Source organism: Osmerus eperlanus, chromosome 27 (genome assembly GCF_963692335.1).
Source record: "Osmerus eperlanus chromosome 27, fOsmEpe2.1, whole genome shotgun sequence".
In the NCBI taxonomy this organism is placed as follows: domain Eukaryota; kingdom Metazoa; phylum Chordata; class Actinopteri; order Osmeriformes; family Osmeridae; genus Osmerus; species Osmerus eperlanus.
In genome coordinates this window covers 964463-988573 of record NC_085044.1, presented here as the reverse complement: position 1 = coordinate 988573, position 24111 = coordinate 964463, and the positions used below count along the sequence as shown (strand labels likewise).

Here is a 24111-nt window from a genome sequence, read left to right as displayed (position 1 = left end):
GTTCCCTATGGAATCAGTGCCCCAACCTGTAGCCAAATGCACGTAGTTTACACTCTACACCATCTGATTTTCCTGGTTGAATCTTTCTACCTTTTCCAAAATTTGACGACAAATCCACATCGACAGCGATTCGGAAGTTTAGGGCATTGATGTGTTGAAGTGTCAGCATCCGTTTTGAGGCTGTAGAGTATAGCAGAGTAAAGTACTCATCATTGAGGCCAAACGTAAGAGAGACTGGAGGAAGAGCAGTACTGTTGTTGTTGACAGAGACGGCAGGATGTGTTACGGTGTTACGGTGGCGCCCGGTTTAGCTGCCTCTCCTCTTTTTCCTCCTCTCCACGGGAACGAGAGAAATGACAAAAGAGAGAGAGAGACGGAGAGAGAGGAAGAGAGAGACACACACACACACATCTTTAATGGTATACAAGAGGTTTGTTACTGATTTGTAATCAAGTTGTGTAAGTTGCATATCCACAACAAAATATATAATGTGAGGAACTATTATATTTAATATGAAGTCATCTGGCTTAATGACTAATGAATCTATTTAATTGAGTCATGGAAGGGATCAGACCTCACTGGGCCTGTGAGGGAAGCTCAGTCTAGATGTTTTCATGTTTACTGTAAAATCAGTGTTATTAATTAGGTAGCAAATTGGGCAATTAAAAATGCCTTTGGAGATGTGAAACATGGTTGTCTTTGATATAACCATTGGAAACAGATTATTTCATTAAAAAAACTTAAAATACACAATTTAATTTTTATGGAATGGAATCAGAACCGGTTCCCAAGCTACACAAGACCAGTCTGATATTTAGGGTTTGATTCCAACTGCAATGATGGTAACACGATAAATACTTTCAGTTAATCTTGGATGCAAGTCGTTGCTTTCCCCAGACACAAGACAAACGTTCACCTTACAGGGAGTTTATCCTCTCCCAAACTCACTAAGCACAAGAGCAGTCTCCACAAGGCAGCAGCAGCTGGAAACAAGGACAACAAACAGATGATCTCAACGTTCGAGTTATTTACGTTAACTCGAAGAGCCAAAGAGTCTGACAGGATGAGAGACTCACAGAACGGAGAACACCAAGTCCTTTCTGTGTGAACAAAACAACACAATGGCATTGTTCCCCCTCACACAACAACCAAGGACACACAGCGTCCTACAAAAGACGTCTTTTAAACGCTTTCATCTTTACTTCCTTTCAGAGTCTGGATAAGAACGTGATGGTTCGCAGCCATGCGCGTGTGTCGTCTCTCACGCTGAAGTACGTCCAGTTCACGGACGCCGGACAGTACTTCTGCACCGCACGCAACCCCATCGGTCAGGACACCCAGAGCATCTACCTGGAAGTGCGATGTGAGTAACCGACCAGCTACACGCACCTCCCTAGAAACAGCTTTCCTTCGCTGTCACCTGGTTCGTAATCGTGTGGTCGTGGGGTCATTTCCAAATGTAGGTAGGATGGATCATTGTTTATATATGACTGAGAATTCTGCCATTAAGTGTGACTTTTTTAATGAACAGGGGGGGGGGGGGGGGGTGGGTGATTTGTCGTTTTCAAAAAGGGATGAACAGGGGGGGGGGGGGTCTTGAGCCTGTGACCTCTTGACGTGCTGTACCACTGAGCTACTCCCAACCAAAGTATTATTACAGATATTCCTTTCCTGCGGTATCAGTGTTTCAGCAGTTGCTTACCAAACACCGAACTCCATTACAACTGCTTTGTAGGCCTGCCAAAGACTTAATTGCATTTTATGCCCGACAATCAGAAATATGGGCTAGTAAGTTTCATCTCTCGACAAATTCCAGAGGCACATTTAGGGTCTTTTGTTTCGTCAGATTAGTCGATTCAGTATTCCGACTGCATGAGGAGGCACAGACATGCAACAGCCAAATCAGTTTTAATCTCATTCTGCACTATCAAAAGTTCCCTGAATACGAAGGATGGGAAGGAAACGCCCACTAAATAATGAGCATCTAATTGGATTAATTGCCTGTTCCCCCCAAAACTCGGGCAATCTGCTCCTGAACATGAGATAGCATCACAATACTCAATTGATAGAATTGTTTGGCGTTGCGGTTACAGTCTAGCTATTTGGGTACTCGGGTTGTTGATTCACTGTTGCCGAGTAATTACTGATAAAGAGAGGTGCTTTGTCTTAATCCTAGCATGCCCTTTCTATCTCCATTTTAGATTAACACCAACAAGATCTCTCCTGTTCAGGCGACACACACCGAATCTGAGGACATGACTTTGCTATCCGACATACATATTCTAGAAACACAGACTCACACACGTTACATTAGCGGTTTAGTTATGTGCTTTGTTGACATACTGATAGCAAAGCGTCAATGTCTGGTCCTTTCGGACACAGCTTCTTCAGTCTGCTTCTGTTAGTTTAGAATAAATATGTTATGAAAACAATGATTGTTTCAGCTCTCTTCCTGATAAGAGCGGGTTTATTTTGAGAAATCCATTTGGAGCAGGCAGGCCCCGGTAATTGGACAGCAGGGTGGCCAGGGCTGGGAGGAGAGGTCCGGGAGAGGGAATGAGTTTCAGAAGAGGCAGAAGGACTTATCAGGGCACTGAGGAATGAAGATCTGTGGACTCACCGACATCCATCACTCCCAGCAGCTGGGGATTGCTGTGTTATCGAGAGCCCAGGGTCAACTCCAAGGCCCACAAACATCAGGGACGTGAAAACAGCTCAAAACGCTGCCCTCCTCTGGAGGCCTGCCGGTTGATTTTACTGCAAAGCTGAGACATTATTAAGTAAAAACACTTCTGGGTAAAGATCGATAAATGTTAATGGAAGTTGACGTTTTAATGCAGGGGAGCTGGAGGCAGTAATCTGACTGTTAAAGCACGTCCCTGGAGGTGGGAAAAGCGGGGCGCTGTCTGAACCGTGCAGAGTCCTTCACCTTTGGTTATTTTGAGATTTCAAAACCCAAGGATTAAAAGCAATGACATATTCAGGGTTCTTTTTATTTATTATTTAACAGTAAAAAGCAACAGTTAAATGAAAGATTTGGTTCATGTAACAGTGAGGACTGAAGGGTAGGCCACGGCCTCCTGTCTTATCAAAGACGTGTCACTCCACTGTGGATTCAGAACATTGGAGATCTTGTTTTTGCACGCCAATGATTTTGCAATTACAAATGACAGGAAAAACTGTTTTGCTCAGAAGTTAATGAGACAAACCACAGTAGGATATCAGTCTGCAGTGCACGGTGATTCAGTTATCAAATCAAAGTGATTACACTAACCACTTGATCTATACAATCTCTGTGTCATTAAAGGTTTGGGAAATCATTAACACTGTAAATGTTCGACTTAGCAGACTCTTTCATCCCAAGCGACGTACAATATTATGACCTGAGATCCTGGTTTCCAGCACCGCTAAACACATTCCTTCAAAATGATCCATCCACAAACAAAATCCTCTGTTACGTCCACGTGCCTGAAAAACATTGTTCTGCGATGGCCTGCTGCTTGTTGCATCGGCTGTTTCCACGGCTCGCGTGTTGCCGTGCTGCTCGCGTGTTGACCTTTGACCTGCTCCTCTGTCTCTCCAGATGCTCCAAAGATCCAGGGCTCGGTCACCTGGTACACCTGGGAGAGGAACGCGGTCAACATCACCTGCGAGGTGCTGGCCCACCCCGGGGCGTCTGTCAGCTGGTTCCGAGACAGCCAGCCGCTCCCCAACGTCAACGTCACCAACATCAAGATCTACAACACTCCCGCCATCAGCTACCTGGAGGTACGGGCCGACCACGTTATAACGCCGGGGGCAGTTCTCAGGGAATTATGGAGGAATGATGGCGTATTCGTTTAGCAGATGATGGTGGGGGGATTTGAACCTGTAATTTTTTTTGACCTGCCTGTCTAATGCTCTCCCGCTGAGTTATATACTTTCTCAAATCACATTTCATTTTCTTGGTGAAGCAGTTTTGCTGACAGCTGTACGGATCCCCTCAGATCAGCACCTTTAAAACTCTGCGACATCAAAATGCCTGTTGAGTTTTCATGTGAACATGAAATCACTGACAAGTAGATAATATAGTTTTAGTTGGGGAGAGAATAAGGTTTGCATGTGGTGTTGTGAAACAGCCACTGCAGCTTCTAGAAATCTGGGTGGACTCAGAAACATCTGAGTTGTTTTTTGTTACTCTGAAACTTGCTGTGTTTAAAAGTTGTTGTTTCTTTGACGCTTAAATCTATTTGTAGCTTGAAATTTCCCCTTTCTCTTGTGGAATGGGAATGAATTTGACAGCAGTTCGAATGCCGTTGTGTGCTAATTCAGGTCAAAACATAAAAGATGCCTACAACATTAAAAGCATTTCATATATTTTCCTGAAGATGCATCGAGTGTTAGAATGCATTTGAGGACAGAACATGTTATGTAGCTAAAATGTTCAAAGTATTTTATCCAAAGCCTGAATATAATACTATCTTCAAATTTTCTGAAAGTGATCTATGCCAGGAATAACCGATTAATCATGACACTTTCTTGTGTCAACTCTCTTTTGAGCTGTCAGATAAATGATAACATCATGTGATTTATCATGATGGTTTCTGACGGGAGAGGGAAATGTGTGTAGATATTAATTAGTTATGTCATATTTTGTTGTAAGATAGATGGTTTTGTCTCATTTGGCTGTGATAAGCTACTTCTGGTTGGCTTTACAGTAGGTGCATTGTGTTTTATATTATTATTATTCATTATTATCATTTAGAAGGATTTAGCAATTAGGCCATACCTTAAAATCTGTATCCACATGCTGGCACAAACAAGACACAATTTGATTTGATTCCTAAAACGTATACAACCCCCTCCAAAACATGGTGACAGTACGAATGAACATGTGATGTATAGTAGTGCCTGGATGTTCATCTGTCAGTATTTTGAGATCCTTCCAGACCCGCTGTGTTCCCATCTGTGTTCCTGTTGCTTTGAGTAGACCCTCTCAGCTACAGCCTGAGAGCCTGAGAGGAACCGGGGATGAGAACCGGCTGCCCTGCATCCCCTGAACCCCCAGTGCACCCTGGGACACAAAGAGGTCTGCTAGATCTGTTGGCACCCGCTCCCTAGTTGTCCAGCCAGGCTAATGGTGCCAGTAACCCTGCCTGTCCATTATCCACCAGGACAAGGACATGCAGAGATTCACAAATGACAAGCTGGTTCCTGCCATGAGGATGAGAATCCTTTGTAACAACCCAGTGGGAAACGACCAAAAGTGACTGGAACATTCTAGGTCGCAGTGGGATGATGTTCATGCCTGTGTGTGTGTGTGTCTGTGTGTGTGTGTGTGTGTAACAGGTCACCCCAGATTCTCAGAATGACTTTGGGAGCTACAACTGCACCGCCAGAAATGACGTCGGCATGGAGTCCAAGGAGTTTCTTCTCATAGAAGCAGGTTGGTCACCAGACCACTTCCTGTCACATGTTTACACCAGTCGCATGTTTACACCAGTCACATGTTTACACCAGTCACATGTTTACACCAGTCACATGTTTAGAGCCAAACTGGAGACCAAGGGTAGGAAATTCTGGACATAAAATTGAATTATAATGTTGGCACCTAAAAGGTTTTGCTGACCTGTTGTATTTGGAAAGGCGCTGCGCCATGAATTCTATCCAAAGCTGAAGCTGTGAAACCACACTTGAAACGTTTGCTCCATAACTACACATCTGGAGGGCAACTTAGCATTCTGCATCCAGGTCTCTATGCACTCATTAAGGTGAAGTGCATTTGTGATAAAAACATAATTAGAGTAATTTCCAGCATTTCCAGGGAGCGAGCAGTCATTTAACCCTTGTGTTATCTTCGGGTCATTCTGACCCATCAGTCATTGTGACCCACCGTCGTATTGCGACAAATTTACCTCATACAAAAACAAAGTGAAGCATTTTCTTTTAACTGTCAGGCTGTCTCAGACCCCCCACATTGGAATGGTTAAAAGAAAATTATTTTTATTTGTTTTTGTATTGGGTAAAATTGGGTAAACACAACAATGGTTCGTTATGAACCTTTGGGTCATGTGACCCAAAGGCAGCACGAGGGTTAAGGAGCTATTTCAGTAGGTGGAAAATCAGGCTAAACGTTGAAATGTAATCGTCATGGCCAAACTTATTTCCCCGACATCAACAGAATGGAGTCTTGGTTATAAACACAGGCTTGGTTATAAACACAGGCTTGGTTATAAACACAGGCTTGGTTATAAACACAGGCTTGGTTATAAACACAGGCTTGGTTATAAACACAGGCTTGGTTATAAACACAGGCTTGGTTATAAACACAGGCTTGGTTATAAACACAGGCTTGGTTATAAACACAGGCTTGGTTATAAACACAGGCTTGGTTATAAACACAGGCTTGGTTTGGCGCAACTCTCCTGCTAGTAAATGTGACTATTTTTTGGTTGCCAAAAGTAGAATCAGACACAGCCTGGTTGTCTTGTAGACGTGTTGCCAATAAACCTCAGTAGTCACACCATGTGGCCCTACACATCCTTTCTTCACAAGAGTTTAGTGGGTGCCAACGCAATTTGGAGGGCGTTGTTGACTTACTGTTCGGACATGGTGTTTCTACTGCCAAAACCTCCAGAGACCTTTGATTGGATTGGGCTAGTAAACCTGCCGTGTGATTGGCTGTAGCTCTCATGTCCATCCATTGCCATTGGCCGTGCCCCAAATATTAGTCTTGGTCCAAGTTCCTGACTGACCTGTTGTGATGGCAGGTTGATAAGCAATCGGGACGTGTGTGTGTGTCTCTATCTGTGTGTGTGTGTGTGTGTCTCTCTCTCTGTGTGTGTGTGTCTCTCTCTCTCTGTGTGTGTGTGTGTCTTTCTCTCTGTGTGTGTGTGTGTCTTTCTCTCTCTCTCTGTGTGTGTGTGTGTGTCTTTCTCTCTCTGTGTGTGTGTGTGTGTGTCTTTCTCTCTCTCTGAGTGTGTCTTTCTCTCTCTCTGTGTGTGTCTCTCTTTCTCTGTGTGTGTGTGTGTCTCTGTGTGTGTGTGTGTGTGTGTGTGTGTGTGTGTGTAGATGTGCCCTCTGCGCCGGGTATCAGCCGTGTGGAGCCCTTCTCCAGCACCGCCCTGGTGACCTTCGAGGAGCCGGAGTCTGACGGGGGTGTGCCGGTGATCCGGTACCGGGCAGAGTGGCGTGCCGGCGGCCAGGACTGGACCAGCAAGGAGTACGAGGCTGAGGACGGTGAGATAAACACATGACCCTCACCACGACCAGCACCACGACCAGCACCACGACCAGCACCACGACCAGCACCACGACCAGCACCACGACCAGCACCATGACCAGGTCTCTGGCTCTTGTGAATCTGTCTGACTGACCTCTTCCTCCGGTCAGGCATAGACGTCCTCACCATGGTGGGGCTGAAGCCAGAGACGTCCTACGAGGTCAAGATGTCCGCCATCAACGGCAAGGGGGAGGGCGAGAGCAGCGCGACCATGAGCTTCAAGACCGAGCCCGTCCGTAAGTCCCCCGCTAGCGTTAGCGCTCACCTCACCCTAACCCTAACCCCCCGCTCGTCCCTGCAGCCCAGCGCCCCACACCAGCCCAGCACCCCCACACCAGCCCAGCGCTTCACACCAGCCCAGCACCCCCACACCAGCCCAGCGCCCCACACTTGCCCAGCGCCCCCACACCAGCCCAGCGCCCCCACACCAGCCCAGCACCCCCACACCAGCCCAGCGCCCCACACCAGCCCAGCACCCCCACACCAGCCCAGCGCCCCCACACCAGCCCAGCGCCCCACACCAGCCCAGCGCCCCCACACCAGCCCAGCGCCCCACACCAGCCCAGCGCCCCACACCAGCCCAGCACCCCCACACCAGCCCTGCGCCCCACACTTGCCCAGCGCCCCCACACCAGCCCAGCGCCCCACACCAGCCCAGCGCCCCACACCAGCCCAGCACCCCCACACCAGCCCAGCGCCCCACACTTGCCCAGCGCCCCCACACCAGCCCAGCGCCCCCACACCAGCCCAGCGCCCCACACCTGCCCAGCGCCCCACACCAGCCCAGCGCCCCACACCAGCCCAGCGCCCCACACCAGCCCAGCGTCCCCACACCTGCCCAGCGCCCCACACCAGCCCAGCGCCCCCACACCTGCCCAGCGCCCCACACCTGCCCAGCGCCCCACACCAGCCCCTCCACCTCACCCCCCCATCAGGCTGGATGCATCCCTCTGACCCTCCCTGGAGGAGGATCTACTCTAGGAATGCATCTTCTCTCCCCCGCCCCTCCTCCCTCCTCTGCCCTGCCCACCTCCACCCACCTGCCTGTCTTGTGCAGCGAGGGGTGAGGAAGGGGGAGAGGTGTCTAAGCTTCCACTCATTTGTTCCGTAACGTCTGCAGAAGGGTCTGATCCTCCCTCTCCTCTGTGTGTGTGTGCTCCGATACAGCCTGATCAGCGTGCTTCTCTCCTGGCTGGTTCCAGGCTGCAGAGAACCCCACCCCCACGCAGCCTCCTAGACTGTTGTGTCAGCATTTGTTCCCCGCAAAAAAAAGCATCCTTAGTCTGTGTGTAAAGTTTGGCTTCCATCATGGGAACTTGGTTTCTGGGCTCAGTTTGTGGTAATCTGAGGACAACTACTCTCATGAAGGTCATTTGATGGTCCCTTTGTAAATGCATAACTAATCGGTGGATTACATAATGTAGGTATCTTGCCAGAATGCCTCTCTCATTCTACTTAGATCAAACTATTGAACAAGAACTTGTTCTTGTTGAGAGTCTCTGAGTTTGTAAACACCTTGACAACTCAGAGCTGCTTGTTGATCTTCTGAAGCTGTGGGTTGGTTATGTATCCTGGACTAACACCAGGCTTATCTAAGATGATGTTCAAGTCAAACATTTCGTCCAATTGATACATAAAATCACATTATTTCATGAGACCATACTTAACATTTAGTCATATTGGTATAAAATGTTCATGTAACATTATACTGTACATAAGTACTGTACGCAAGTCTAAATAGTTTCCTTCTCTGAAGATAACGTTGTATGTTAAAGTGCACTGACATATATTAAATCATAGAGCCTGTGTTAAACCCAAGAGTTATAAAAATGAATCCTGTGGGAATGTTGTTAGCGTTGAGTGGCACAGATGGAGAGTCAGAGTATAGAGTTAGAGATTTACCTCCTAAACATTTTAGACTGGCTGCTCTTCTTGGATATTTTTTGGGGAAAGCCTTAATGAATGAATACAGTCGCTTTACCTGTTTAATCAAAGTGTTAATCACGACGCTGACTGTGCTGGTCGACTTAAACACAGGTGTGGAAGATCTGGAGTTTGCTAGCAGTCGGTTCTCTCTCAGAGAGTCTTTCCCTGTCTCTCGCTCTCTCTCTTTCTCTCTCGTTTTCTCTCTGTCTCTTTCACCATCACTCTCTCTCTCTCTCTCTCTCTCTTTGTCTGTTTCTCTCTTTTTCCATCTCTGTCTCTCCCTCTCCTCTCCCTCTCCCTCTCCCTCTCCGCTCCCTCTCCTCTCCTCTCCTCTCCTCTCCTCTCCTCTCCTCTCCCTCTCCCTCTCCCTCTCCCTCTCCCTCTCCCTCTCCCTCTCCCTCTCCTCTCCTCTCCTCTCCCTCTCCTCTCCTCTCCTCTCCTCTCCCTCTCTCTCTCCCTCTCTCTCTGTCCTAGTTTGCTTAATGGTTCGTTCCCCATCTGGTCGTGTAGAGGGAAGGCAGCGTCGCTGTCGTTCGGCGATGGCTGAGTCAGCTGTGTGCGTTCTGAATCAATCTTCGTTTGATTCTTAGCTGTTTCCTGTCACGCTCCCATCTGCTTCCTGTTACCCCGCGTGCTTCTGTAGAAACTTCAATCCCTCCTTCTGTTTTCACGCTCTGCTAAGGGGGCTTTGTCCTGTTACCTCACGATTTTGGAGAAAAACATTTTTCACAAATTTCAAAAAAGAAAAGAAAAAATAAACATGTAAAAGCAAATGTACAAGGCTTTTCACAAGGCTAAGATTTCATAAACATACCATCAGTGTTATAATTTATTTCTTATTTTTATCTATTTCATAAAAGCTTATAACCAGTCAGGACAGAGTCTCCCCCGTATCATTATGTGTAATTCTGTTGTCATGGTTTCTGTTTCTTCTGATCGGTTCTGCTTCATCTGTTTTTGTTCCATCGGATTCCTCAGGCTATACTTTCACAAGTAAGTTTCTCACCTCCTGTTTTCTGTTACTTTTCTCATCACTTCATCCATATTTCTCACACATTTTCTACTGACAATTCTGTTGCTAGCGCATGTTGAAATTCAGCATATTTTTCCATATATGGTTTTACACATTCTTTCCCATTGTTTTAAGACAATTCTGTTGCTAGCGCATGTTGAAATTCAGCATATTTTTCCATATATGGTTTTACACATTCTTTCCCATTGTTTTAACGCGAGACATGTCTGTTTACCTGTGGCCTCGGAATACAAGGTGCTCTTTGACAGGCTAGCGACCCTCCAGACCTCACGCTGTGCATTTGTTCTTGTAAACTTTTCCAGACGGCATACCGTTTCAGTACGCTAACATGGAGACAGGTTGGTGTAGCTGTGTGGTAGCTGATATCGACAGGCTGTAAGCTTGTTCTGAGTGCCCATCTAGCATCCCCTTAGTCCCTGACTCCAAGCCCCTCGCTCTGTCCCTGTGTTTCTGTAAACCCTCCCTCATCACGACTCTCCCTGACACATGAAGAGTGAGTGTGAGAGACGATTGGTTCCCAAACAGAAACTTTCCTTTTCTAGTCTCCCAGAGCCCCAGCAGTAGTAGTAGTGAAGGAGCATTGACAACATGTATCACCAGACTTCCTATCACCACAAAAACTTAACAGAGAACGTAGCTGCCACAAAGTCAGGTGGGGAGGGAGGGGGGAGGGGGGAAGGGGGGAGGGGGAGGGGGGAGGGGGAGGGGGAGGGGGAGGGGGAGGGGGAGGGGGGAGGGGGGAGGGGGGAGGGGGAGGGGGGGAGGGGGAGGGGGAGGGGGAGGGGGAGGGGGGGGGAGGGGGAGGGGGGAAGGGGGAGGGGGGAAGGGGGAGGGGGGAGGGGGGAGGGGGGAAGGGGGAAGGGGGAAGGGGGAGGGGGAGGGGGGAAGGGGGAGGACTATGCAGAGGTGACTCATCTGTAACGTTTGGCTGTTAAGCGGCTCAGAAAACATTCTGGGTTCAGCTCAGCTGCTGGGCCGCGGCGCTGCGGGGCGGGGCTACCTTGCAGTGTTATTTTTGTACTTCTCAGGGCTGAGATGGAAGCGCCAGAGAAGCGTGACAGACACGGCGTCTGGTGATGTTACAGACGCCTCCAAGCCACTATGTTGGCCGCAGATGGATGGCTTCATCAGTGGTGGGGCGGGTGGGGGGTGATTGCTTGGATAATGGCCCGGACACTCACAAAACTCACTTAACATCCATCCAGGCTTTGCAAGCCACTAGTTCTGGCCTGCTGTCTGGAGCTACAGAGAAATAAGGTTCAGGGGACATCAGAAAAGAAAAGTGTTGAATGGTAGAAGTGGATAATGAATGGCAAAGCCGATATGGAATAACATTTATGCAATATGCGATTATATAACTGTTCTTACATTTCGGTGTATGACATTTTGGTATTTGGTTTGTGTGTTGGTTATGACAACCTGTGGTTCTTGGTTTCATGGCCTTCACAGACATCTAAGATGAGTTTCTAGACTTATTACTCTCTCTCTCGCTCTCTCTCTCTCTCTCGCTCTCTCTGTCTTTCTAAATACTTAGGAATAATGAAAAGTCTAAGAAGATTTTCCCTGGGTCTATTTTTATGAATTCTTAACATCAACTGCAGGATCTGCGTGAACTGTGTGAATTGTAAAATCTGTCGACTGCTCGATGCAGCCACAAACCCACTCGAGATACACAGATTATAACTCACTCATGAAACACCATTGTTAGTTTGTGATTGTTTTTCTGTTTCTGCAGTCACGTGAGCTTACTCCGACTCATGCAGTGTGATGTTTTACCGCAGTCACTGGATTACAATTGGTTTTCCGCTAATGTTGGAAAAGCCTGTACAGTGACCACTAGACTGGATTATTGCTTTCTGTAACATCGCTACAAATGTTCCACGGTGCTCTATGTGTCTTCACCAGGGTTAAACTAGTCTGGTGGGGTGAGTCAAAAGGACTTCTCTCTTCCCATTCATAAAGTATTGCTTGTTGCTAATGAACAACAGGCAAACGTTGGGAACAAATCTGATCAGTGCACCGGAGTCTACATCTGTCCAACCACATCACACACATTAACTACATCTCAAGTTGTCTGTTGCACCACAAACTATTTCCTCCACCGACGCGGGGAGCTCTGCCCAGACCTCACTGTGTTCTCACCATCTTGCAGTTTCTTCAGTGACTCCAACGCTCCTTGTTCCAACCAGTGCACCCCTTAGTGAGTATGCCACAGGTCTGGCAGTGTGGAGTGTCTGTCAACAACCAAACCGCCTCTCTGTTTAGTCTCTATCTTAGAGCCACGGTGCCTCACACGCATGGCCTGTAGCGATGACAAGTAGTGAGGAGGGTGGGGGAGAGATGATTTGCTGATGTAGTTGGGAATGGGTTGGAGCAATGAGATGAGTTTATCCTTGGCTCTTCTCAATGCTCCTCTCCCCAGTAGAACACCTCTGCACTAACCACAGTCTAGGGTTAACCTTGTGTCATCTTGACCCATTAGTCCTGGGCGATATGAATTCAGTTAACACCACAGTGCATGTACCGGATGAATTAATTCAAACGGCTATTTGGACTATCCCTTTTTGCGGTGTGCTTGATTTGGAGTTCATTTGTATTGATGATAATAATACAGAAAAAACAAATAATCTAAATATTTTTGTTGCTTGTGACTTGTGTGTTGAATTGCAGCATGCAGCAACGTGAAATTCTTTGGTTGTTATGATTTTACGGTTCAAAAGAAGAGTTACAATTGTGCCAGGAACCTGCCCCAGAACCTGCTGTTTCTCTGCCCTCTCCCTTCCACATGAGCTGGATACACTGCCTCTAGATTTTTACCTTCCCTAACATACCGGCTGTACGTGCGTGATAAAAACATCTAAAGTAAGCCAGCAGCTCACTACACTATATGAGAAAAGTTAAGAAAAGAAAGAAAAGTATAAGAAAGAAAAGTATAAGAACAACTTTCCTCTTTAACCTCTTGGTGACCTCAAGAATGGCAGTTGGGGAGGACGGTTGAGGATGATTGTTATGTAACCATGACAGCATACATGATGAGATTAGACTTGTGCTCAGAGCAGGGAACAGTGCTGCACACAGTGCTGCACACAGTGCTGGGAGGACACCTGTGAGGTCTTGGAAGAAGAGGGGATAAGTGATTTTTAAAACTAGACAGACCTCTGCTGTGAGCTCAAGACGGCTTCTTTTAGGGATTCCTACCGTGATATCGCTAGAAACAAAATCGAAGAGAGGCGGAATAGAAAACAGACAGCTGGAGGTTCATATTGGCAAATTCTCACCCTTATGAATACCAAAAAGCAGGAAATGTTAATCTTTCCTTACCTAAGCCCTTTGTGACTTAAGACAAAGAGAAAAGTTAGGACTGAGGTAGATAACGGAGTTGCACCGGTCAGCAATTTTTTACTAGAAAACAAAAACTTGTGTTTTCCCTGAACCGCTTTGAGATTGTTTGTTGATAAACTATCTGATGATTCAGCTAATTTTTAATTTTATCTACAAAGGCGTCATCTGGGTTTTTGATGTACAGAGTAACTGTAGTACATGATAAACACGTGAATCACTGTAGTACATGATCAACACGTGAGTGCTCATGAAACTGATTGTGAGGGCATGGATTACAGATCATGAGGTTGCAGGTTCAAATCCCCCCGTACATTACTCTGGATAAAACCGTCTGCTAAATGAACACTATTATTATTATTAAGTAGTCCAGTTTTATGTGCTGTATAACTTGTTCCAAACCCCCCCCCCCAAGAAACGTAACTATTGTAACAGCCACAGAGACAATCTAAACTAACGTAATCATAGAACAGCTATACTGTTCACTAGATTAGCGACTAACTTTGTTTAACAACCTTTAGAAGGGACTGGAATGTTACAGAGCATACAGTATTATCAGCCGATAACAGATCCTCGTGGTTAAACGCTTACAGCTTTTACACTTGCTCAATCATGAGATTTCCCCTCACTATGGCGATGTGGTAACAATGGTGCATAATGAAACGAGTTTAGCACAAGGTTCATGGAGTAAGTATTTTGGTTGGTGCATGCCTAATGGTTCGAAATAACGATTCCTAACAAAGTTTGGAGTTCTAATTTATCTTGAGAAGCATTATTCCCTGTAGAACTGATGTATTGTGTGTGTGTGTGTGTGGCTGTGTGTGTGTGTGTGTGTAGGTAGGTCATCTTTCATCTGTCATGTTTTTAGATTTGTGCTGCCCTGTTCTCTAATTCTTTCAGCTCTCAGAGTCATAACACTGTCAGCCGTGGCTCTCCTACCCCTCCCTGTGTCCCTGTTTTGTTGTACAGCGTCATGTACCACGTGTAGATCAGCATGATGTGCTTTGGCTATCAGTATTTTAAACACTGCAGGCTTTCCTCTGTTTTAAGATCATGTACATTGCTTGGTTGGTTTGGTGACAAAAAATTAGGCTCTTTGGGTTGCCTAAAAGGTCACATTTGCCATATTTTTACGTTTTTCATCACAGAAATTGATTCAAAGGCACATGAATGTCAGTCAGAGGAAATACTGTTTCATTGATGTTGATGCATGAGGCAGTTTTGGGCAGAACCATTTTTGTTTGAATTGGAAGTTTTATTCTGTATTAATTCTCCCATAAGGTGTTCCCTTACATACCCAACTTCTGTTTGTCTTTTATAAAAACATCTTTATGTAACAGAACTCATGCTGGACGTCCAAAATGCTTCATGTATCTAAATGCTATACATGTTTCTGTGTTTTGATGTGCAAAAACGTTCTGTTTTAAATTTATACATTTATTTTTGTTGTTTGTTTTGTATCGTTTTGTCTTTTAACTTTCTTGTTGTTTTGTTTCTTACCCATAATTACATCATTAAAAAAATATATTTTGTATTTTCCATGTGACTCCCCAACCCCCCCCTCCCTCCCTCCCCCTCCTTCACTTTCCTTTCAACCAATCATGTGCGTGCGTTTCATATGACTTTGTCATGTGGCTCTTGCATGGTGCTGATGTCGTCTTCGCTGGGGAACAGAAGGTAAATTTCTCTTCCGTTTGGTTCCGTTCAGATTATATAAAGCACTGGACGAATAGATAAGAATTCCAATTAGACTGACAGATTTACATTTAGGAAAAACAACTGAAAACATTTTAGTTTTTTGTCAAGTTGCATCCTATCTACCTCATCACCCCCGAGCCATCCATATAGGAATAACTCACACTTTGTCTTTAAAGATCAGCCATTATGCTTTACAGACATCCCAACTACAGGTAGACAGATGTTTTTGCAGACTGGTCTACTCAAGTTTTAACATCTCAGTGCCTTATTAGTTTGTTTTTCTGTAGAATAATTATTAAATTGGATATTGTCACCTTTAATTTATAGTTTAGGGGGGGGGGGGGAGCAAATGGTTGACCTCTAAATATTATTCCTCAACTGACATACCGTATATATATTGTCCTTTTTTTCGGTGACTAAAGTACCATGCCATAGCTGTAACAAGCAGGGCATCTTCTCCACTTAGCGAACAGCATATGTTGCAAACCCATCATCATCTCAGCCCCCAAACATCACGCTAGCGATGTCAAAACCTCCACCTTTTACACACTGCCCTGCACACTGGGAACTCCCAGTGGAACAGAGTTCTTTACTCTTTTACGGAGATCACTCATTTTACCTAAAGATCTCCACCTTTTAAGCCCTTACCAAACGGACTAACTGTGGTCTTCACCCCACGTAAATGCATGCATGCAAGTTCACCCTGTTTCTGTCTCCCTCTCCTTAACTGCCCGTCTGCCCAGAGGGACAGCGCCCGCCTGTCTGCATGTCTGTCCTGTCTGCATGTCAGTCTGTCTCGTACCTGTCATGTTATTCACACCTGTACTGATTAAACTGGAAAATTGGCAGTGTTTTGTACGATATCCACAATTCGTGTAACAATCCTACTGTTATGGTGTTGTTCTAAACTGTAGATGTGTAAATCTATGAAGATGCACAACTTTTTTGACTAGTCGGAGGGCATAAAAATATATATATTTTAAATTCACAATTGGTTAATCTCCCTGGATTTGTAAATTAGTAACAATAAACATATTAGTTATTCTTGATCAGATTTAAAAAGTTAACTTCAAGAGTCAAGATTGACAGAATATTCCAGAATCACTACACATTGAATAATAATAATACGGTCTGCATGATGGAGCATGTTTTCTGTTTTGTTCTATATTTTGTGTATAACCCTAATTACTTTCTCTCCTGATTAGCTTTAGGAAACGTCACACATAACTGAGAATGCTGCTCATGGGAGATCTTATGTACATAACTGTCTGGACATCACACCATCTGTACTGCTTCTCTTCTCACTAACCCTTGTCTAATTTCAGCATCTAATCATGCTTACTCCAAGAGTGGTTGAATGCTTTTTCAGGAGAATGTAATCAGATACGTTTAACCATCTGAGGTGAACACAAAGTGCCCTTACGCATGGTTGATTGACTAATCGTGTAATCACAGAGATCGCCGTTTGTCAAGTGTCAAGAACGACAAATTTGCATTTCCAATTGAAGTGTTCTCCAAATCCAATGAAATCACTCCAGTTTTAAGTGGGGACTTGTTACTGTATTGTGAGGATCACTGTAGTGAAAGCAGAGGGACTTCTTAAAGTTTACCCAGCAGTTCATAGATTTAAAAACGATTGTTACTGTGCTGTTCCCTCGGGAATCAATCTGGGAGATGAACGGGAACATTAAAGACAGACACGCCTAAAAGTGGATCAGGATTCATCTGCCTCTTGCCCAATTATTTCTTATCTTTTTTCGCTGTGTTTGGCTGAAGTCAAAGGAGACAGGCTATTGTATGCCGGACAGGCTTCTGGTCAGGGTTACAGTAGAAACTCCAAACCGTATTATTCTCTGCTGACGTTGTCTGGGGCTGTTTTATATCTCCCGGCAGCGAAGCCTGTGTCTGTTGCTCTTTAGTTGGCTGCTACAACACTGACCTCGTCTCGCAGTTCATTTGTTGATAAATAACACAAGGATGTTCCGAGGCAGCCAATTCCTGTCAAACATGGCAGTTTACTTCAAGGGCTTGGTAGCCAAGCAACCTTGGGTCAGAGTGTCCGGGCAGGACATTTGGGACACAACAAAACCATCTTTTAAACTCCCTGATCACAGCCAAACCCAGCCAAAACCCAATGTCATTCGTGCATATTGCGGCAGTCATTTGAATCCTGGTTCTACCTTTTAGTCATAGCAGGTAATTGCTGTAAGAGCATATTGGCTTCTAACTAAGTATAACCAATGTTTACATGATTAATGAGTGTTTCTGATTAGACTCTCTTCCTCGCAGCCCCCTGGCCTTGAGGTGGCATGGCTTCCTAGTTAAGGGATTATGTCATTAAAAGCACACACACACATCCCGCAACACACTGACCCTCGCTCCTAGTGGACCATGATAATGTTATTAAATTTAATGGAGTAACATGTCCAATCAAGGCAGAGGGGGCTAATGCACTTGTGTCCCTGTCGTTAGTGTGCAGGGTACTTTTACATTTAGTCATTTAGCAGACGCTCTTATCCAGAGCGACTTACAGTAAGTACAGGGACATTCTCCCCGAGGCAAGTAGGGTGAAGTGCCTTGCCCAAGGACACAACTTCATTTTTTTTTGCACGGCCGGGAATCGAACTGGCAACCTTCAGATTACTAGCCCGATTTCTAACCGCTCAGCCACCTGACTCCCCAGGGTAGCCCAGATAAGGAGGGAGAGGCTCTCCTCTGTGTCCTCGCTCCCCGCGGGCGCTCCTGCTAGCCGTCCATCACACTGACACAGCCCTTGAGCATCGTGACAAAGAGCACATTTCTCGATCTCACGTCGTCCTGCGTCACCGCAGAGCCGGCTGTCCTCAGGAAACACGGCTCCCAGCCTCCGGCAGCAGCTCCAACTGCACTCCGGGGGGGTTTCAAACACGGCTCGATCAGTTGGTTGGGGGACAGGTGTAGATCAGCGGTAGAGCATCGGACTGCAGATCAAAAGGTCTGGGGTCCCTCCTCTGGGTTACAGGAGCACAGTAACATCTCATCACGCCACCACCTCACAATCACACAGAAACACTCAGTTAGACGGATGCTCTCAACGAGAGACGTCCGTGTCGTAGCCATGCCACCTGCGTCGTCAAGGGGGCTCAGGGGATGGGACAGCCTCATTGGCCGTTGCCGTGGAGATTGACCGTGTGTCCCTGCTATGTGCCTCGTAGGGGAGCCCAGCCCCCCTAAGCTGGACGGAGAGCTGGAGAAGACGGGCGAGTCCTTCAAGGTCAACTGGGTCATGCAGGACGACGGGGGCTCCCCCATCAAGCACTACCTGGTCCGCTACAAGCCCGTGAGTACGACTAGAGGGAACGCCTCCTGACCTCTGACCTGCTGTCGTGTCTGTCTCTCTGTGGCCCCTGGCTGCGTGAAGGATTAACCTTCCGTCTGTGCTTCGAAAGGGGATCGTGCTTTGTTGTTCTGGGTTGGTCCTTCTGTCGCCCTCCTATCCTCACGCCAGCCCTCACCTCTCCTCTCCTCACGCCGGCCCTCACCTCTCCTCACGCCGGCCCTCACCTCACCTCTCCTCACGCCGGCCCTCACCTCACCTCTCCTCACGCCGGCCCTCACCTCTCCTCACGCCGGCCCTCTCCTCTCCTCACGCCGGCCCTCTCCTCTCCTCACGCCGGCCCTCACCTCTCCTCTCCTCTCCTCAGAAACACGGGTCGGACTGGAAGCCGGAGATCCGTCTCCCCACCAGCAGTGAGTTTGTGGTTCTCCGAGGGCTGAAGTGGAACGTGGAGTATGTGGTGTATGTGGTGGCTGAGAACCAGCAGGGCAAGTCCACCCCTGCCGTGTTCTCCTTCAGAACCGCAGCAGAACCCACCGCCGTCCCAGGTATGGCCCCCACCCAGCCCACTGCACACACACACACACACACACACACACTGGCAACAGAGATGCTGAGTCTGGGAAAGAACACTTCAGATTTGTTGAGGTGAAGTTTTAACTAGGTAGTTGTCGTTTCCTAACTAATTCCTCTGGGAAGTCGAAAGTATTTCTCTCTTGTGTCTTGTTGTCATTTTGTACTTGATTTCAGTTGGAGTTTTTAAATCAAGTTTCTGATAAATAACAACGTTGTTGGCCGTTTAAAATGGCCGCACATGTAGTGCTGCCTGAAGAGCAACATTTATCACGGTGAAGACCTGTCTTCGGTCCAGTAGATAGCCTCAGAGCCAAAGAGAATGGTTGAACACACCATTACACACACTGGCTTGAGGGCGCTAGGATAGATGAATAAATCAAAAGGGCCTGGTAGTTTGTATCACTGTTAGCGGGGCCGAATGCAGTACCTTCATGTTGGGTTTCACACTGACCAGTACCGTCAGAGCAGAGAATGTTTGTCAGGGTTTTGAACATTCGTGTTCCTGCCAGCGAACCCTTCCCAGCGCACACAGTCAGCTTGTTCTCTGTTGACAGTTTGTGTGGGCTGAAAGGTTTGCATTTTAACTTGAGCTGTGTCCTCCACTGACCAAACCTGGGCTTTGAACCCATCGCTGTTCATCTCTCCTGTGTTGCACTCCTTAGAATTTCTGTTTTTTTACCCTGCACATTCATATCTGTCCTGCCGTCCTCTCTATAACTATAAAGCTACATGTGTCCTGGCAACCTTAGGTCCCTCTCCCCTTCCACTAATATTAACATTTCCTCTCCTCTGTCAGTGTCTCCTCGGCTGCATTTCCTCTCTTCCTCCTCTCCTCCTCTCTTTTTCCTCTCTTCCTCCTCTTCCTCCTCCTCATCTCCTTTACCTTCCTCACCCACGCTGGCTGTTTGATGTTGCCGTGAAAAGAGCATCAAAAGTCTCCCTCCAATTCCCTTCCCCTCTCTTCCCCTCTCTCTCTCTCTCTCTCTCTCTCTTTCTGAATCTCTTCTCCCCCTCTCCCTCCTGCCAAAGCCAGGTTTAGTGGCTCTCAGTTCTCGCTCGCTGCTGGATTTACTGACCTGAAAATGTGTCTTGGCTCAGTGGGGAAGGAGCCTGCAGTCCCTGCATGGTGACGCCTTAACAGGATTAATGTGTTAATGCTTTACTGGAGACCTAACAGGGTATCTGCCAGCGTATGGCCCAAGCAGCCTGCTTTTCCTCCTGCGCTTGGTGGGAATCAGCCTTATAGCAGTGGGAGGTTTGGATCTCTTTACTATCCTGCCAGAGCAGGTTCACTTGAACACTGGCCAAGTTTTTTTATTTTCATTTTTCATTTCGGTGTCTTCTTTTGTTTTTGTTGATGTGCCACAAACTGCAGAGCCTGTGTGACTGTGCTGTGTTTTTAAAATGAGAAGCAGGTAGGTGTTCTTAGCAGGACAAGAACATAATGGACGATCACATTCATATTTACCCAGACTGGCTCTAAAGCTCTGCTTAGAAGAATGAAAAAATCAGTTATTGTTCCATGACTCCAGGCCAGCTATCGGAGGGGTTGGCATGGCAACACAATGACCAGTGCAGTTGCACCTGTCTTATATGAAGTGGACACTTTTTGTAATGACAATTTTTTGTTTAAGAGAAACATTTCTGGTTATTGAGTAAAGGGTTAAGAGTTAAGACAGAGATGAGGAGTTATGACCCTCAGGGTTTGGTGGACGTGCTCTGTATGACAGAATCCAAATCTCCCCAGGTGAGGCTGGTATGGAGCGAAACGAAAAATAAAAGCTATTCGCTTGTGCAGTTTTAATAACGCGACATCATTTATTAATTCAGCCTTCACAAAACATCAACTTTACTTTGAATATCTCCTTCATATTCTTACTGGAATGTGAGGTTTGCCTGGGCTCCGTTCCCTGTGAGGGGGATCAGGACGTGTCTCACTCTCTCTGCTCCCTCTCTGGGCTCACCTGTCTGCCTGCCTGCCTGGGCTCCGTTCCCTGTGAGGGGGATCAGGACGTGTCTCACTCTCTCTGCTCCCTCTCTGGGCTCACCTGTCTGCCTGCCTGCCTTCCACTCAAAGGCAGGAAGACAAGCCAGTGATCCAGACAGACCCCTATGATCCATTGTGATTGGCTGAGAAATACGACAGCTGTTGCCGAGGGATACCAGGGAGAATACCCCTTTTCTCTGTGTCTTTGTTCGTCAACATTCCCAGTGACCCCGCATCACCTTTTAAACCTTTCACCCCCGCCTGCTTGTCGTGATCGACCTGTCGTTTGCCGTTTGCTTACTAACGTGTAATCGCTTCTTTTACGTTGATCATCTAACGTGCTAAGAGTTTCTTTACTGTTCCTTTATTTAGTCTCAATTAACCTTTCGAACTTGTGTTTATGTATTTATGACCTATTTTCTCTATCTCTCTCTCTCTTTTGTCTCTCCCCCTTCCTCCCCTTTCCTCCCCCTTCCTCCCCCTTCCTCCCTGTCCGTGTCCTCACCTGTGGTCTTCTTGGGCACCTCTGGATCCTAACATCTCCATACACACAATTTTCCCTTTTATTCTTTTTTTTCTTTTCCGTGTAACTGTCACTTTTTTTTAATTATGTTTCCTTTTTATTTATGTATTTATTTATTTGCTGTGTCACTGTGAACGATTTCTGGTGTTTGTTGTGGTGGTGTTGTTTCCTGTCGTGGCCTCAGCGACCCTTGGCTGTTCGTCCGTGTCGTATACGCTGGCCTCTCTCACGCTCTCCATGCTGACTGTGTTGTGGCTCGTATAGACGCCCCCGAGAGAGAGAGGATGGCCTGGTGTTAGACACCTCAGCCGGGCCTCCTTGTTTTCTATGCCTTTTGACCCTTGTGCTGACACACACACAAAAAATAATAATAATACATGACGAAGCAAGATATCGATTTCATGTTAAGGGGGTTTCGAAAATGTCAGTACTTATGTCATTTAGAATGTTTTTGTTTTGTTTTGCTTCTTTTTTTTTTGGGTCACCCCCCCGTATGTAAAACGGTGCATAATGCTGTTCAGTGTGGCTTTTGTCATGTTCTGATGGATTTGAGTACCGTTGGGACACTTTGTGTCTTCTGCGTGTGTGTGTACAAGTTTGAACTGCTTCCATTATCCCTGGTGTCCATCATGAAACTCCAGAGGCTTCGCAGAGGGATTTTGTATCAGTTAACATAAGACCATTAACATTTCTTATTTAATCTTTTCTGTTCATTTGTAGTTTTATTTTCCACAAGGCTCATATCGAAGGAATGCAGGGCTAACCCTGTGTAGGGAATAAGAAACTGCCTTGGTGGTTCAGATTGTCATTCTAATTGTTTTGTGACAAAGTGTACATAATCTTTTCAAAAGATCTTCAAAAACAAAATATACTGTAGGCTGTTCTTTTGATAGATTCTTTTTTTTCCTCTTTTTACCTGGATGAAACAACAGAACACGTAAAAAAATTAATGCTACAGCTGTTAAAACACTAAAATCTATATGTCGGTCATTTTCAATAATGTGAAATGATTATATTCTATAATACATTTTTGTAAGTACATACCAGTGTTTCCATACTGTATCCATTGTAGATTTTATGGAGATATATGGGAGGGGGTGGAATAGTTATACTACCTTTTTTCTTTGACAATGTAACGGCTAGTAGCCGACTGGAGACTCTTATTCTGAAACGCCAGACTGACGCAGTGCCTCTCTGTCGGTTGTTCACCTCAGACACACTAGGCTTGTTTATTTACCCCATCATCTGCTCATGGGCCGCTTGAACAGAGTGCCCTGTGTGCCCAGCAGTGGGGCTGTAAACCAGGGCTAGAGCCCTGAAACTCTGATGCACTGAAAACCCCCTCGAGGGAAAGTTTGCTGTGTTGTGTTCAAATTTCAGATTAGCTTTTTTTTTTTCGTTCTTTTTTTTGTTTTTGTTTTTTTTTGCAGTTTTTTCTCCCCCACCCCCCTCCCACCACCCCATTTTGAAGTCAACGGAAGGTAATAAAGTTATGCGCCTGGAGTTAACTCCTGGTCCGCATGTGCCAACCCATTTGTTTGGTCCTTCCTTAATGCCATGAGACGGTTTTTCCACACGTCACAAAGGAGCAGGGGTTCTGAACGGTATGTGCAGGGAGGCATCTGCCTGACTCTCTGGAGACCGTGTCAGCGCAGGGGTTCAGATCAGACATCTGGCCACAGACTCTCCTTCTGGTACAAACTACAACCCCTCGACCCGGCTCTGAACACCCTCCTGCTACACCCTCCTGCTCCACCCTGCCTGGTAAAGACACACAAAGGCAGGCCACACAGATCTTGAACACCCTCGATTTCCGTCTCTTAAAACTCACCGTTCATAATCAGGTCATTGTTTTTCGAGTCTCGATCACCTGATGAGTAGCAGGTGAGGATCCGTTCCGGGGGCTGTTCTGTGTTCTTGCTCTCTAATCCGCCGACCCGACAGGCCTGTAAGAAAGCTTTAGTTTCTGCTCCGTGCTGAGACAGCATGGAGGTGTAGAAGCCCCACCCTGGAGAGGTTTGTGAGTTAGCCTTTTCAGTGTTCACGGAGATGCAGGTGGATGGCATCTCTGCAGGAACCACAAGCTCTCTCGCCTCGCAGGGCCAGATCGGTGCCTCTCTTTCACACCAGTACAAGCGTGGTCAACTATTACATTTACATTTAGTCATTTAGCAGACGCTCTTATCCAGAGCGACTTACAGTAAGTACAGGGACATTCCCCCGAGGCAAGTAGGGTGAAGTGCCTTGCCCAAGGACACAACGTCATTTGGTACGGCCGGGAATCGAACTGGCAACCTTCAGATTACTAGCCCGCTTCCCTCACCGCTCAGCCACCTGACGCCCATTATTAGACTCTGTCTCCAGTAACACCGGTGACTCAAGGTTCTAAGAACTTGACTACTAAACAAATAATGGAAATGTTAAAACTAATGTTTAATAAACGTGTTGTTTT

General features: G+C 46.3%; 1 protein-coding gene across 13 annotated transcripts in view; it reads left to right on the top strand.

The window, feature by feature from the left end:
• Nucleotides 1-24111, top strand: part of ncam1a (neural cell adhesion molecule 1a) — a 152649-nt gene that overhangs the window by 117675 nt on the left and 10863 nt on the right. For 4 of the 13 annotated variants that reach the window (XM_062453881.1, XM_062453883.1, XM_062453894.1 and 1 more), the window contains 9 exons: nucleotides 1213-1363; nucleotides 3584-3768; nucleotides 5329-5425; nucleotides 7051-7218; nucleotides 7372-7497; nucleotides 10166-10180; nucleotides 12373-12420; nucleotides 18452-18576; nucleotides 18941-19121. In XM_062453881.1, coding sequence (XP_062309865.1) covers nucleotides 1213-1363; nucleotides 3584-3768; nucleotides 5329-5425; nucleotides 7051-7218; nucleotides 7372-7497; nucleotides 10166-10180; nucleotides 12373-12420; nucleotides 18452-18576; nucleotides 18941-19121 — 1096 coding nt within the window. Of the gene's footprint in view, nucleotides 1-1212; nucleotides 1364-3583; nucleotides 3769-5328; nucleotides 5426-7050; nucleotides 7219-7371; nucleotides 7498-10165; nucleotides 10181-12372; nucleotides 12421-18451; nucleotides 18577-18940; nucleotides 19122-21843; nucleotides 23696-24111 lie in introns of those variants that run through there. The other 9 variants (XM_062453882.1, XM_062453884.1, XM_062453893.1 and 6 more) reach the window with 5 other exon arrangements.